Consider the following 16,891-nt stretch of genomic DNA (forward strand, 5'->3'; position numbering starts at 1 on the left):
GGGCCAATCTAGTCCTGACAACAGTTGTGCATGTTGTAAACACGTAAACTGTCCAAATCACAGAGAGAGAAAAGAGTGTGCATGCCTGACTTTAAAGCAATGTACAGGTGTTGAGTACAGACTTTCCCTCACCTATGGCTTATCTGCCATTAACTTCTGCCTACACATCTGCAAGGTGATGGGCGGGAGGCGGGGGAGAGAGTGTTAATTTATTACTCCAAAGAAATAAATAAAACATAGCTAGCATCAAACTAGATCTGTTGACTGAGTAGTGGCAATGAGCCCTGGGTAGATATGGCCTCTGGGAAAATTGGGCGCCAGGTCTATTTCTCTGTTGTTTTTCAATTTATACATCTGACTTTCTTCTAGGCCAGTGTTTCCCAACCTTTTTTGGGCAAAGGCACACTTGTTTCATGAAAAAAATCTCGAGGCACACCACCATTAGAAAATGTTTAAAAAATTAACTCTGTGCCTATATTGACTATATATAAAGTAACTCTCTTTAATAGGAATCAAATAAACACAAATAAAGTATTTTATAATTACTTTATTATGAAATAGTAAGTAAACAGAAATATGAAAAATTATAAAATACTTTATTCAGTGAACCTGTGAGGGCTCGCCCTTTGCGGCAGCCGATTGGCTGCCGCCGTGGGCAGTGAATATTAATGATGTATCATTTTTGTGCTTCATGCTGTGGCCACAGACATGTGATCTGATGGTGAATTTGGGGTGACCCAATGCAAAAATCCTGAGAATCCCTGTGGATCCATGTTTTGTAACCACGTTTTTGCACCATTGCAGCCCCAGGCAACAGTGGGTGTGTGATTTTGGGGGGGCAGGCTGTAGCCATGGACATGCTATGTGATCTGATGGTGAATTTGGGGTGACCCAATGCAAAGATCCTGAGGATCCATGTGGATCCATGTTTTGTAACCACATTTTTGCACCACTGCAGCCCCAGGCAACAGTGGGTGCGTGATTTTTGGAGGGCAGGCTGTAGCCATGGACATGCTATGTGATCTGTTGGTGAATTTGGGGTGACCCAATGCAAAGATCCTGAGGATCCATGTGGATCCATGCTTTTAAACCACATTTTAAGTGGGGAGGGAAGGAAAAACACAGAACGGACAAGGAGCACGAGAGGGGTGTGCAGAGAAGCAGCTGGCTAAGAATGCAGGAGAGGGGTATAACGGGGAGGGAGGAAAGGAAGGCAAAAGTTTTCCCTCACCTACTCACCCAAGCCAGCCAGCTCGCACGCTCGCTCTCTCTCTCCCCCTCCTGCCTGCTTGCCTGGAGGGGAGGGGCTTTCCCTGCTCTTTGTTCCATTTGAGCAAGCACAGCAAGGAAACAGAGGCGGGTGGGCAGTAAGACCCTGAGGCAAGTGCGGCTTGTGCTTGCTCAGCAGCTTCTTCACGGTGCTCCGCAGAACGGTGTTCTTCATCCCGCCGGCGGCGGCTCCCTCTCTTTCCTCTCAAGCAGAGCGGCCTTCCTGCTCCAGCCGCGCCTGCGCCTGAGGAGTTTCGAATCTGCCGCCGCGCGCAGGGTGACGTCACGGCCGCCGCCGGGCCAATCCGCCTGCTCGGCCCCGCCTCCCTTCTTCTCGCCTCCCTCACGAGAGGAAGCGCCTCCCTCGCGCACGGCGGATGCAGCCTGAGCAGAGTCCCCTCTCGCTTAGAGCGGTGTTTCCCAAGCGGCACACGAGGCAACGTCTCGCGGCACACTAGTGTGCCGCGGAACACCGGTTGGGAAACACTGTTCTAGGCAACATCTTTCCACTCAATGCTGAAACCTGCAATTCTTTACCTGCTCCTTTCACACACCTCTAGCCCTTAATGAATGGCACTGCTGCTATAATCAATTTCACAACCCTCCCTGCCAGCTGCATCTCTCTCTAAAAAAATAAACCGCACACACCAGGATAGCACTGGACAAAATTTGAGGGTTGACGTACACTACACAAAATCCCTCCAAAATAAGTGCAACAACACTTTATTCCCCAATCACAGCTACACATGAATCCTGAATAAACACATTGTTTTCTATAGGGCAGCAACCCCTTCTCCACCAGGGAAGACCAGAATAAAAGGTGGAAAAGTGAAAAGCAAGCGAAGGTGTTTCTTCTCTAGGGTTTCCACAATCGGGCTGCACATTTTGCTTCACAGCTTGGGTTCTAAAAGTGCCATAAACTTTCTTTTTCTTTTTTTCCTTAATGAAAGTTGGTGATCTGGGCATTACGGTGCATCTCTTGCCCTCCCCAGCCCCACAGCCAAGCTCTGAAACACAACCAAGCAAAAAGCTTCTGGAGAGAAGGTCCAGCAATAGGTACATAGTGGAGTCAGCACCCAACCTACTACACTCACATTGCTACTAAAATCCTCCTCCTACAGAGTGTTTCAATACACAAAACTGAGCTGAAACAATCACATCTCGTTTGGCCCTGAGCAGACATGATGAAGGAAAAGGAGACATGTAACTGATATCTCCAAGTCAAGACACAGAGGGTACCACCTAGGAATGCCTCTCCCTTTCCCTGTCAAACTGTGCATTCAGTACAGCTGTTTCAGGAGGAGTTTTAATCTGGTATTTGCCGCTGTTTACTCTGGAAAGGGCCTTCAGCACTGTCCTTATTTGTTTTCCTTGAAGCCTTGTGGAATACAGTTTGAATTAATTAAGCTATGGGACACCTCGTCAAAGTCAGAGGCAAGATTCCCAGTGGCATGTGGTAGCTATAAAAGCAGAACGTTTCCAAGGGCGTCTCATGTAAAATGTTGTTACATATATAAATAAGGTGGCGCTGAACTCTTGTCGTTCGTGCTCAATGTCCATCCTCAGAAGCCCAATGTGGCTGAAGAACAGAGGTTCAGAACTGTCTCCACTACTAACACCAATAGATCCTACAGAGACAAGTGGGTCCTGCAACAAAATGCTGCAGCATGGGAGTGCTCCTAGTCAGCCAACCATTCCTTTTCTATTCTGTTCCTACACACCCCATCGGCACTCAGCAGACACAACTAACATACATAAAAACAGCTCCAGATCCATCACACCCTGCTAAAATTAAGATCCCAAGGCCTAGGTGAATAAGAATGGCTCTGCCTGGTACCTAGAAACAGGCACTGGTGTGCCTCCCTGGAGAGAGCACTCCACTTACAGGGGAGAGGGGCCACCATGGAAAAGGCTCCTTCTCCTGTTGCCACCCTCCACACCTCCTACAGGAGGTCACACAGAGTAGGGTCTGGGTTGCTTCATGTGGGGAGAAGAGGCCCTTGAGGAACTGGGCTGCTGAGCCACATAGGTCAAAGCCACATAGGTCAAAACCAGCACACACCACCCTCTGAAAACAACCATCCAAGTCAGATTGGTAGTGGTGCTACCTAACCCCAGCTCAGACAGTCATTCCAGAAGCATAGAATGACCAATGGTGTCAAAAGCCCTTGAGAAATAAATTAGCGGCAACAGGAACACACTCTTCTGTCTCTCTCCTAACAAGGTCACCCAAAGCAAGCCTACATCCCAACTGAAATGGAACTAAAAGATTGGTTTCACCCAAGACCTGTCCTGCAACCCCACAAGAACCTTGCCCAAGAAGGAAACATTAGTGACCGACCAATTTCTATTTAGATTTTCTGAATCCACAGAGTGTTTCTTAAGGAGCGGTCTTAACACTATCTCCTTTTGACAGGTGGGGGGCCCACCCTCTCTTGCAAGGAGGCTTTAATCACCTCTCTGATGTGGTCAACCCTGCTGTTTTAAAAAACCATGAGCATCAAGGGAGAAGAGCAGAAGTAGTTGCCCAAACCAAGTCAAGCACCTTGTCCATGTCCATAAGTCTTGCTAACTGAAACTCATCCAACACAACAAGACTAGAAAGTGCTCCATGATGCGGTGGAGAATGAAATTGTCTGTTGTGACTTTAATCACTGGACTTTTCCCATATAGAAGATGCCACATTGCCCTACCACACAAGAAGTTAAATATATCACCACTACCCGTATTTCAGTTGCCACATTGCTATCTAGCCCCTCAACACAGGCTTCAACATACTTAACTGATTCTCTTCTCTTTTTCATCAAGGAAAAGGGGTACAGCAAATCGATTGTTTCTTGATTAAGGATCAGAACAGGTAAAGTTCTGATTGACTTGTGCTTGACTAAGCTCTATAATCACCACTGGAAGCAAGTCATTCCCATCATCCCTGGGGTTTATGGGAACTGGAGTCCAGCAACATATGGAGGGCACCGGTTCCCCAGTCCACACCCCTGCTTTTGAAGATCTCACATTTTATTGCTACAGGTAGAAGTGAACAAAACCTTTCCATAAAACAAAATTAACAGAAGGATTCGTCAGGACCAATCCCCCACCCTCTTTCTCTCTCTATATATATATAGCATTTTAAGGATGGCAGCATTCTTACAAGCAATGTCTAAAAATGTAGAAAGGAAAATAAACCCAAAGACATAGGCACCTATAGAGCTGCTTTGCTAATAAGTCTGATCTCCAAACTATTTGTACATATGACTATTTTCACCTGAAGTCTGTAAGTCCCAGTGATTTACCAGCTCTAAATGCCAGTTTGTTTTTCAAATATGGGAATGCATCACAAAATATATATTCATAACATTAAAATGCAAAGTTCAAAAGCAGCCCTGAAATGAAGCGTGTCCACACTCTCATGCTGCCAAAGCTGTGCCGGTAATTAACCTTCCTGAAATGTAGCATATATGTTAACTTTGGCTGTGTATCGGGGTATCTATCCCCATCCCCCACTACTTACTCACGATCCCCATCCTGCAAAGCACATTAAGAACTGACTTCTTATTGAAAATGACTGGCGCCTATTCAGGCTCAGGGTTATTAACTTACAGGGGTTTATATTGTTTCTTTCCTAGCCCTGCTCACAAAATATACTAATTGCACGCTTGAATAAAGAAACAGAACAGAGAGCCTGGAGATATTTCGACATGTTGAGAAGGAACACAAAGAGAGACTCCAACCACGTGCACAGTTAGAATTATGTGTGACACCAAGCATCTTCCACATTATAATTCAGAGTAGTGAACTTCAGAAACAATGCTTGCCTCGTATCCCAGTCGGGCTGCCCTTTGCAGAAGAGTTTCTCCAGCGTTCTTATTGACAATAAGCCTTCGGGCTTCTGGCGGCATGGGACGACTTGGGGGAGTCTCCTGAGGGGCACTTGCAATCTGCAGCTGTGAGGGCTGAAGAGACAGGCAATAATGAGGGACTCTGCTGCTGCAGGCGATTGTACAATGCCTGCTCATGTGATTTGACTGGCGAAGAGTCACAGTCTGAAGGAGCCTCTGGTCGCTTCCAGATTCTCCTCATTAACTATGACCTGTCAAAATCATTACTGGATTCCACACCCCACCCATCCATCCTTAATAATTCATTGAAAATCCATTTTCCTTTCTCTCTCTTTTTAAAAGTGTAGTAGTGTTGGCCTCTAGATTTATACCATCTAAAAGTTTTAAGATCAAAATCCTGAAAGAATCTGAGGAGCCCTCACAGATTTGTCCTGGAGTAAAGTGGATTGAGCACTGCAGAACAATACAATGTGTTTTAAAGTAAACAGAAAGGGCTTGGAAGGGCCACTACATAAGACAACAAGCTAAGCGTTTAAAGTGGCTGATATTAGCCAAACCTGAAATATTAGTGGGACAACTGGGTTGGAAGAAAGATACCTTCTCCTCAGCACTTTCGAGATCAGTGACATCATCTCCTGTCAGGGATGACCTCCTTCTCCTCTCCTGCAGTGCCAAATGTTTTGTTTTACACTGACGTTTCCCTGGTGGCTTCTCACAGTCGCCATGTTTCTGCAGCAGGGATGCAGCTTGGAAATCTTCTTCCTCGTCTGTGCACAGCACATCTGTCTTCCAGTTTTCTTTCATTTTCTGCTGCTTGGCAGCCAACCTTGAAACTGGAGTACAGCTTGGCTGGGCTTGCCTTTTGCTGTTTATATTGGTAGATGAAAGGGTCTTCATGTGCGGAGATGCTGGGAATGGAGGGATACCTAAATGGGGAGTAAAGGCATCGTACATTGCATAGTGTGTTGAAAGGAAAGAGAATACACACACACACACACCCCAATACATGACACATTATTTTAAAACTTTTACATTCACATTAAGCAATTCCACATTTGGACTATAAGCAATAAAAAGTAATTGTAATGGGCGGGTACATCTGCTAAGCAAAGTTTGATGTTCCGAGATCTAAGCACAGTAAACAACCACACAGTCTAGCACTGCACCATCTAAGCATCGTGGCAAAGGAGATATGAATCAGGCCTCCTTCTCAGGGTACTTGTTTATATGGATGCAGATGAGAGAAGAGGCTTCCTTACCTGTAATGACATGCTAGCAAAGTGGGAATATACTGCTCTTTCAGGTATAGAACTGCTGAAACCTTTCCACCTCAGGAAACCCATTTTTGCTTTTTGTAGAGCAGAGTGGAGTATAAAATTCAAAGGACACAGAAACGGTTTCCATAATCAGAAACGCTGGTTGAGTGCCCAATTCCCATTTCTGCATTTGAAAAAGTCTCCCTTTGTGCACCAAAAATGAGGAAAGCATTGGGTCTGTTTCTTGCAGCATTCTGAAAAGGGATTCATGGATCCAAACAGCAATTTCTCAGTGTTGTGTGGCTCTTAACCATTAAGCAGCTGTCTCTCCTGTTTGCTGCATTGCAAGGACCTAACTTTCAAGAGTTGCCTTTTGCAAGGATGTCATGTACACAATCCAATCAGAAACAGGATATATTGACCCTAAGTGAACTTTTCAGCTTCTCTAAAATACCAACAATGCATTTCTCATAGCTTCAATGTTCATTCCACTTTTGTAACATTCTACTGACCATGCCTGAAGAGAGAAAAGGATTCCCTAAGACATGAAGGAAATGTAAAGAAAGCAAAGAGGTTCATGATGAGTTTGTTTACATGACAATTTTCAGGTAAGAGGAATCAGAACTAAACTTCTACAGAACCAAAAAAAGGACCAACAGAACAACTGGGATGAATAAAAATGAATGACTAACTGTGGTTTTAGAGTAAGAGCAGTATCTGAATTCACAGTGCATCAGATCAAGGTTTCTTAAATTCTGTTTCTGTAAGATCAAGCAATGTATGAATGGAATAGAAACCAAGGGCTTGACTCATGAGTCTGATCTGTCTATCTAATGAAGGATTCTCTCTCTTGTCTTAAAAAAACTTTTAAAAAAGTGTAAGAAAGTGGTGAATCCTCTAGCTGTTGTAGACTTAGGCCTAGTTTTCACCAGGGTGAAACTTGTGGCTGGACTTTTCAGGCAGGAAGTAGGGGCTTGCACTTCAATGTTCCTCTGTTCCAAAAATAAATAAATATCCCCATACCTGGAAAACTAGCATGTTGCAAAGAAGGCTCATTTTCCATATGATTGCTTTCCGGGCGCAGGGAATCTTTTTGTATAGGAGAACATTCAACAATTCAGATCTCTGCTCTCAATAGCAGAATGTTCTCCCATATAAAAACAAAAAAACAAAACTCTGCCTATCACGGTCTGAAATGGTAGAGCCAAACTATGTGTTACATTAAATGCATGATTTTATTTAATATGTTTCAGGTTTTGTTTTGATTTTAACACACAGCAGCTGCAATCTGGAGCACAGCACATGGGAAGGGCATTGACCCTTTCCCCCTGCACCATGGTCCTGATTAAAATCCCTCCCTCCTCCAGCTGCTATTTGCTCTTACAGGGAACCTGCTGTTGGTACCTATAGCAGCTCTGAGGAGTGATATTAGTCAGAACAACAGTGCAAGGAGAAAGGGTTAAACAATAATTTAACATAACATATAATTTGACCCTCATAAGCTCTTTCCTAAAGACCTGCTCCCAGTTGGAGATGAAATCTTATATTCCAATGTTATAGTAGGTTTCTATAGATTTTTATTGTGTATGACAGCTACATTGCTTGTCGTTATATTTAAATTGTCATTTTATTTCCTGTGAACTGGTTTTCAGTACAATCTATGTGTAGAAGATGCAGTATAGACAAAACTGACGACGACTAATTAGGAAAGAGAAGAAAGAAGTGGTAAAGCAGGCTAGGTAGAAGAACTCAGCTAGTCTGCATTTAACCACAAAGCGGAAAAGACACCTGTGCACCTTTTCTGGTATAAAGAGAATGGAACACAAGGAGACCACTTTCTTCCCTCCAGCTTTCCAGAGCAGGAAAAAATTAACTCAGAAGTTCAAACCTAATGGAGCAGTGAATTCCCACAAGTGGTTAAAAGACGCAGTACTCTTCATACTGTCTTCCTTAATCTACACTCATTCATACGTGTCAAAAATTGTTATGAAATCAAAATCATTCCTGACTGGTAAAGATGAAGGGGGACTGTTATGAAGTCAAAAACTGTTAAGAATATCAAAAAGCAAAAATGACCAAAAAGAACCTACAGACAAAAATATTTTAGGTTTTTGGTATTCTCTCCCCCCCCCCACCCCCAATTTGAAGCGGGGAGGGAATCACACGACACAGACAGCACACACATCTAGGATGTGGCATTAAAACACAATTAGCACCACACACTACAGATTTGGCAAAACAAGCATAAGTGGTTTAATAGTGGCACTTTAAGTCCTTTATATGATCATAGTAAAATTTTATATTATATATATAATATAATATAAAACTTCTACCCAAAAAACTACCGACAGCTTCTTAGCACTGGTGGCAGCATGCGTCACTAAGTAATGCTAGATTTCCCTAGTAATCTCTGCATACCTTGTTCATTGTCACTTGTTTTGAGGGACTCTTCAGACCAACTTCTATTGCTTTTGACCTCTGACCTTTTCTTGGTGTGCCTTTCTTCTGTGCAGTCTTTGACCTTTGCAGTGGCCTCTGGCTGAACAGCCTCAGCTAAATCTTTCCTGCTTTGCCGGCCCAACTTGCCGGGTGGGGATCTCTCTGGTGACACCTGCTGCTCCCACAGTTCCCTAAGATGCTGCAGGTGACGCTGCTTTTTGGGATGGAGCCCTGTTAATTCAATGCACACCTTCAGGTTGGTCACCTCATTACAATTGGGCTCTTCTAAGTGGTTAGAGGAATTGTTTGTCATTTCCCTCTCAGGCCAGTCATCTAATGGAAAAATAACTAAAAATTAATCAAAAGGCCCTCAACTTGAAACAAAAGCTATAGTTCACTTGTGGGGCAGATTGTTTCAGCTTCACCACCACACTATGCATTTTTAAAAGATTAGCTCAGGAGGGGTTTGCATGCACTACAGCAATTTGCATTGGCCAAAGATTACGTTGTCCAATGACTATTCTTGTACCTTGTAGGTACCCAAACATAATTCAGGCGAGGATTTGGGATTGGCACAACACAGGTCATAAATGGACATAGGTTAATCCAAAGAGTGTTCACTTCACAAGCCATGCCTTAAAGAGTGACCAACTTGGCCGGGTTACCTTTGGAGTTCTTCCTCTTTTTTGCTTTTGATGCAAATTCATCTTCCTGTTCCTCTACAAAGTTTTCTTTAAGGCTTCCATCGTTCTGCATTTTCTCACCAGAATGTTTACGCTTCCTGTCCTGGTGGGGGCACAGGGCCTGGTTGACATCTTCTGCAGACTGGTCGCTGGCCTTTTCATATACGGTAAGTCTCTCCACACAACTGTCTGCTGGAGGACCTTTCTCCTCAGGAACTTCAAAACCGTGGTCCTGGGTGCTCTCTGTATTGTGAAAATCACCTTCATTTAAAACAAAACAAAAAGGGTTACACATCACTAACTCAACGAGCATCTCACGCAATTGCTTCCATCTCTTCAGAGCAATTGTAGCACCAAGTGCGTGCTTGTAAAGAGAATTTACAAAGTAGATGAAAAGGTTTAGACACAACTATGGATTTTGGTAAGGATGAATATTATTACATCAAGGACCAATAGGAAAACTAGACATACACTAATATTGCTGGTATTTCACTAGGAAAAGAAGGTATGGTGCAAAATATTGATTTTCTCATGATGCAAAATAACCAGTTGTCATGAATTAATTCTAGCGGCTCCAAGTCAAATTTGCAAACCCAGGGAATGACAGACTACAGAGTGTGACAATACACCATAACCTGAACTGCTGGAAACACTTATTGCAGGGATGGGAAACCCTTTTCTGTTGAGAGTCACGTTCCCTAGAGAGTAATTAATCAGGGGCCACATACTGAGGGCCAGAGTGAAAAGTGAGAAGGGCCAATCCGATTTGCTCACACTCTCTGCTTCCCGCCCCTGCAACCTGCATGAAATTAGACTGACGCTGAAGGTGGCCCTCTCTGACCTATGACACCACCAGTATCCACGTATTCGGGGATTTAGTAGTGCAGTTAACATATTGCAATGCCACTCGTCTTCAAAAAATCTACAACTTTCTTCCTTTTTTGCAGCAGGCCTTGAAAACCTGGCTGACATTTTGTATCCTCAAGGTTATGCTTAACCTTAGTCAAGGATATATACAATATAACAAAAACCACAGTCTTCAACCAACAGACAAACATTTCTGAACTAGACCTAAATAAATCAAAGTTGTATATCAACAATGCATAAGAAGGATCCCACGCCTTGAACCTGAAATTTTTAAAATTTTTAAACTTTTTTTCCCCCCTGTGCAATCCTGTTAAAGCTTCTTTGCCCTTCCCACATTATCTTTCTCTGTAGATAAGGACTTTTTTAAAGGATGCAGCCGGAGCCCTCTTCTCATGTATCTGCCTCTGGTCTCCTTTGTTCCCACCCTCCCGCACATTCCTCCTCTAATTTATCCCATCAATCTTATCACCCGCTTAACTTCCTCCTCTTCCATTTTGCTGCCTGCCTTATCTTCTCCTTCCATCAGCCCCATCTTAAAAGTTTGCCTGACACCTGCTACTTCAAAAAGCAGACTGAAATGAGTTTTGAAACCCAGCAAAGGAAGATTATAAAACAGTGAGGGTTAAACTGAGCCAATTTACAGGAGCAGCTCCTTTACATTGAAACTTGATGATGTCAAAAGCACAAGAATCTGCACAATATTTAGTGTTGTTGCTATTATTGTGAGTTAGATTTACATGCAGATAAAACTGACAGCAGATTAATAGGACTAGGTTACCCTCCTATCATAATATTTTTAGTTACATTGAAACAAGTTTTGCCTGGGACTGGTTTACAGGAAGGGTTCAACATGTATTGAGATTATAGGGTGAAGAGAACAACATCATGCTCCAAACATTAGCTTTGATGAACTCATGATGACCAGCAATCTAAACAGGTGTTTCCCTTAACACAGTTCTAGGCAGTTCTTAGTGTGAGATTATTATTTTTTTAAGGGGGTGTATATCTCAAGATACGTGACCCGGAAGTGTCTCCGGACAGCGCTGGCCCCTGGCCTCTTAAGTGAGATGGGCGTACAACCCCAGAGTCTGTCAAGACTGGCCCGTACGGGCAGGGGTACCTTTACCTTTACCTTTATATCTCAAGATGACACACAAAATGAAACTTCCTTTTTTTAGCATGTGTGATTTTGCTGAAATATATGATCTCTTACAGATAATGAAGAAAATGAGGTATAAAAATTTGTTTGCATTAAAAAATGATGAGCAAGGCACACAACACTGGATCAAATCTACAAAACATTTGGATTTGCAAACTTGGAAAGAAGGAAAATACTACAACTTATTTTTCCTCTGGTATAAAGACTTGACTGGTGGCATTTCATAGTCTTTATTATTCGATGTTCTATTGACTGGATGCTGGAAGAAAGCATTCGCTCTAATTTTGTACAAAGCTTCATTAGTGAATACTAGCAAGCTTCTTGCAAATATTTAGAGGATTGGGATGTTGCTAGCCCGAGAAAAGTCCATGGTTTGAAGATTATAAGTAAATCTGAAATATGACTAGAGCAGGGGTCAGCAAACTTTTTCAGCAGGAAGCTGGGTCCACTGTCCCTCAGACCTTGGGGGGGCGGGCTATATTTGGGGGCAGGATGAACAAATTCCTATACCCCACAAATAACCCAGAGATGCATTTTAAATAAAAGGACACATTCTACTCAGGTAAAAACACGCTGATTCCTGGACTGTCCGTGGGCTGGATTTAGAAGGCAATTGGGCCGGATCCGGCCCCCGGGCCTTAGTTTGCCTGCCCATGCTCTGGAGTATTAATTCATAGTTACATAAGAATTTTGCAAACCGGGCTTAAACCAATGGACCAACCATTTAAACAAAGCATTTAAACGAAACACAAAGGCATACAACCATCAAGCACAGCTCCCATATAACCATCATTAGTTCCAATGGGCCTTGAATAACAAGAGCTCCAGTGGACCTCAGATGGATTCCACTCCAGGCTGTTAACCTGTTTTTGACCTGAACCGTAACAAAAATCTGCTGAATAGGTTCTCTACCATAACATGCAACCACCTTCTCATTTAGGCTGATTCACATCTCTAACCCAAATCCTAAGTCCAGTTTCTAAAACAAGTTCAGGTGTTTGGACCAACCCCTAACCCCCATTCTATCAACAGTGGATTTTTAAAAAACACATCATGCCCACATCTGTGCTACACTTGCAGTTCAGAATCAGCAGTAACAGAAGGGCCCAGAGGGAGGGGGGAGGGTTACACAGAGGGATTTGGTCAACAAACCAGTCTCTATATGAAAATGAAACAGAGCTAAAAACAAAACAAAACCCAACTGGCTGATAGGTCCAACAGCTAAGAAGTCAAATATAGGGGGAAAGTTTCTGTTCTACCACAAGAGCCTGATAGAAGATGACTTCACTAAACTTTTTTATTAGCATTCCGTACCAGTTTGCTACCTACAGAGAATCTGTTTGGGGAGGGAGGGAGCTTTAAATCAAAGACAGTTCTTCTTACAGATAAGAAAGCACACAGGAATATCAGCCTAAAACAAGGTCATTTCCCTCCTTTAACAATCTGGGAATTCCCTACATCTAAAAATCAGGCAAAAAGGAGACCCTGAATTTACAGAGATGGTGAAGTCAAGTAACCATCTGCTGCATGTGTGTGTTTTATGTAACTTTCCTTACAACTCCTCAGGATAAGGCCATTTCAGGTCTTTCTTGCATTCCAAATCTACCACCACAAATTGCATGCATTTTCCAGCTTCAGTCCAACCATGATAACACAGAAACTAAAATACGACCTTGCATTCCACAGCAAGAATGAAAATAGTCTACTTCAAGGACTGTTTGTTGCCCAGAGTACACTTATCATACTTGGAGCAACAAATAATTTTTAACTTTGCCTAAGTATACGTGAAGGGGATGCTGGTGGCGCTGTGGTCTAAACCACAGAGCCTAGGGCTTGCCAATCGGAAGGTCAGTGGTTTGAATCCCCACGACAGGGTGAGCTCCCGTTGTTCAGTCCCTGCTCCTGCCAACCTAGCACGTCAAAAGCACGTCAAAAAATAGGTACCACTCCGGCAGGAAGATAAACAGTGTTTTCATGCGCTGCTCTAGTTTCGCCAGAAGCAGCTTAGTCATGCTGGCCACATGACCCGGAAGCTGTCTGCGGACAAGCGCCAGCTCCCTTGGCTTATAGAGCGAGATAAGCGCTGCAACCCCAGAGTCGTTCACGACTGGACCTAATGGCCAGGGGTACCTTTACCTTTTAAGTATATGTGAACAGGAAACAAGCAAGTTCACTTCATTATAAAAAAGAAGTCCGTTATGGTAGCAGATACGTTTCCTTTCTTCAGTTTAGTTCTGACCCGGGGAACTTCTTTAGGAAATGTTATTAGACCACCCAGACTCTAAAATTATCCAGTGTCCTCAACCAAAAGTATATCACAATTGGCAAAAGCAAGCCTATGTTAGTCACAGCTAAGCCCAACTTAGACTACATTCCTATGGGTCTGAATTTAATGGAAGTTACTTCTCAGGGAAACTTACACCAGAGTAAATACCCTAGGACTATACACCATTCACATGCACTCTTACCTACACTGGAAATAAACGGGACCCAAACTGCAATCCTATGACACTTACCTAGAAGTAAACCCCATTGAACTCAATTGGGTTTACTTCAGAGTATGCACTGAAAGTCACGACTTATCTATCGAATAGGTATAATAAATATATTACCCAGGTCTAGGGATAGGGGAGAAATTTGTTTGGTTTGAAACTAATTTTCACTTCCTGAATCCATATGAAAACCAAAGCACAACTACTCATCAAATTTCATGCTTTTCTGAATTTTACAGTGCAGCTCTCCAACCAAAATATGCATACAAAAATGTGTATTGAGAAAGCACAAACAAAAATGCTTACGTTAGTGAAGATAACATTAAAAATGTATTACCTATGGGGAAAGTGCTTGCAAAAAATATGTATACTAAGATAACTTATTTCTTGCAAATTAAAAAAAACACACATGAATGACAACAGAAATCGGCCAAACAGAATTTAAGATTGGAAAAATAAGAAGTCGAAATTGACAGAGTAATACACCCCTATTCCGAGCCCTACATGAAAGAATACAAACTATCAACTACCCTATACTTCTGCCACATGCATGATGTTTCCAGCTTTGTTTATTTCTCCCTCCACAGCAAATCATGGATTTGGCTTTTTTATCACTGGCAAACATGCAAGACAAATAAATGTTTGTCACTTTGCATTTTCATTGTGCTTAACAGTCTTGTTCATTCTGAGCAATCTCCCCAAAATGGCCTTGATCTTCCCAAAATGAGACAAATGAAAAGTATCTGTCAGAGCAATGGAGAAGCACTGAATTAGTCTGTTCCTCCCAAAAGAATGAACGACTTCTGTTGTGAACCTTATAAAGCAGCAGAAATGAACCTTATAAAGCAGCAGAAAGAGAAGGACAGCCCTGGAAAAATATTCCTAGACAGGTTGAACTTATTGTAGAATGAATGGAAAATATCAGAAGCACAATGTCAAATGTAGAGATCATAATTTAGTCCCCACCCACTTACCCAAATCTCCTAAATTCTTGGGTTAAAAATAAAGAAGTTTGGTTTGAGGAACCCAGATATCTCCAACATGCTACGGATTCATTCTCAATATAATTCCTAACAGCCTGACAGATATAAGCATTTCTCTTCTGCTTGTCGTACATTATACCCACTGTTCATAAATTCATTTTAAACAACAAGTGCATTTTAAAATCATCTACTCCAATGTTTTCTTACATTCTGGTAGTTGAACAACACTTATCTCCTGAATTAAGGTTGATATACATCACCCTTACACCTGAAAAATGTTTACTTCTTTAGAGGTTGAAGGCAGGAGTAACAATTATCCCCCTCACTGGAAACTATGCCTTTGTCTCAACAGGGTCATGAAGCCAGGGGTGCTTCTTGGCCAGAAGGGCCAGCTTAGAGCAGCAACTCTTGCAAAGATGCAGTTGGTAGCCTCCTCTTGAGCTTGAGTAATGCTGCTGAATTTCTGCATGAGGAATGATTGAAAGATCCAATGACATCTGAAGCAGAGATGCAAGAGGATCACTTGCCAATCAGCAGAGGCTGATTGGAAGGAGGCAAGTCCACAGCAGTGAATCATGCAGAGACCCAGCCAGAGCTTCCTCTGCAAATGAGTACTTGGTGCTTGCAAGAGCTTTTTAATTGGTTAATTTATTTCTTGCAGCAGACAGGTAGTTTAGGAATCATCCTATACTTCAGCACTCTACTTTCTAAAACAAATAGGAAAAGGGTTATGGATCTCACAGCTTTTGCTACATGGCCTGCGGGGAAGATTCATTGTTCCACTCGTTGTCCCACTTTAGTTTTCTTTGGTGCAGAACAGTGGTCATGCAGCAGCTAAAGCCTTAAAAAGGGTCAGGATGCCTAAAAATTATAGTATTTCTCAAAGAACGAATGACACTTCCTTTTAGCACTATTAAGCCACCATGCCCATTTCAAATGGATCCATATACCAGGCTGCTTAAATCATTCCTCTGCTGAACACATCCCATAATTTATCACATTTGTGGCAAAGAAGCTCTCCATAGCAACGTTTACAAGTCTCCTTGGCAACAAAGCAGTTTTTGCTATGGCTCTCCCCATTCCTCCTGATTTTTAAACTCCCTGGAAAAAAGAATACAGAGGCTTGCCTCTCATTTCGGTTTTCGCATTTTCAGGTTGGATGTACCTGGCACCGTTTGGCCCTCTACCACCGCCCCCCCCCCAAAAAAATTATGCAATTCACTGATAGAGAATTGCTACGCATTTTCAAATGCAGTGGAAATATCCTGGAGGTCAGATGAATCATTGGTTTTAGGAAACTTTCTCTCTGTGCCTCAGTTCTAAGTCTGCTTCAGTACATGTGGATGCATGGATAAAAATTATTTAAAATGAAATAAATTTGCACCAGTCTGTCTGCAGGCAGCACAATGAACATTGCTGTAATTTGTTTTGCACCACTGCACCAGAAAAAAACATTCAGAGCGCACTTATGAGAATGAAAATAATTAGCTGATTATTAAGGATGAATCTAGAAAACAGAAATTAATACTTTGACCAATCCTATGAGAGGCACTGCTTTTATTCAGACCATTTAAACTTAGCAACCAGACCTAGGAGTTGGGCATTGCAGAAACTTGACTCAGACTGCCGGCAGGTGTTACAGCCTTTTTTCCTCTATATTAGGCATGTTCTAGGCTGCACTTGAGCAGGCAGATGCTTCGACCTCCCCAGCATTTTGCTTGCTTGAATGAGACTCTGCCTGAGTGTGGCAGTTCCATATGCACACCACAAAAAGCTCCACTCATATAAATTCACAGTAGCCCAACTACTCTTGCTGTAGGGAAGGGAAGTATAGACAGTTACCTGCAAACATGCAATCTCTTCCTAGCCTAGACTTTCCCTCTCACCATTTCAGGTCTGCTGCAGTG

At 42.6% G+C, this 16,891-nt stretch overlaps 1 protein-coding gene across 25 annotated transcripts in view; it reads right to left on the reverse strand.

Moving 5' to 3' along the window:
* BCOR (BCL6 corepressor) overlaps nt 1-16,891 on the reverse strand; it is an 88,841-nt gene that overhangs the window by 18,130 nt on the left and 53,820 nt on the right. For 11 of the 25 annotated variants that reach the window (XM_083734151.1, XM_083734153.1, XM_083734130.1 and 8 more), the window contains 4 exons: nt 9,466-9,744; nt 8,780-9,133; nt 5,703-6,031; nt 5,082-5,219 (listed from right to left, as the gene is read on the reverse strand). In XM_083734151.1, the coding sequence (XP_083590277.1) occupies nt 5,082-5,219; nt 5,703-6,031; nt 8,780-9,133; nt 9,466-9,744 (1,100 nt within the window). The remainder of the gene's footprint in view (nt 1-5,081; nt 5,220-5,702; nt 6,032-8,779; nt 9,134-9,465; nt 9,745-16,891) is intronic. The other 14 variants (XM_083734138.1, XM_083734146.1, XM_083734139.1 and 11 more) reach the window with 2 other exon arrangements.

Source organism: Podarcis gaigeae, assembly GCF_964106915.1.
Source record: "Podarcis gaigeae genome assembly, chromosome: 4".
In the NCBI taxonomy this organism is placed as follows: domain Eukaryota; kingdom Metazoa; phylum Chordata; class Lepidosauria; order Squamata; family Lacertidae; genus Podarcis; species Podarcis gaigeae.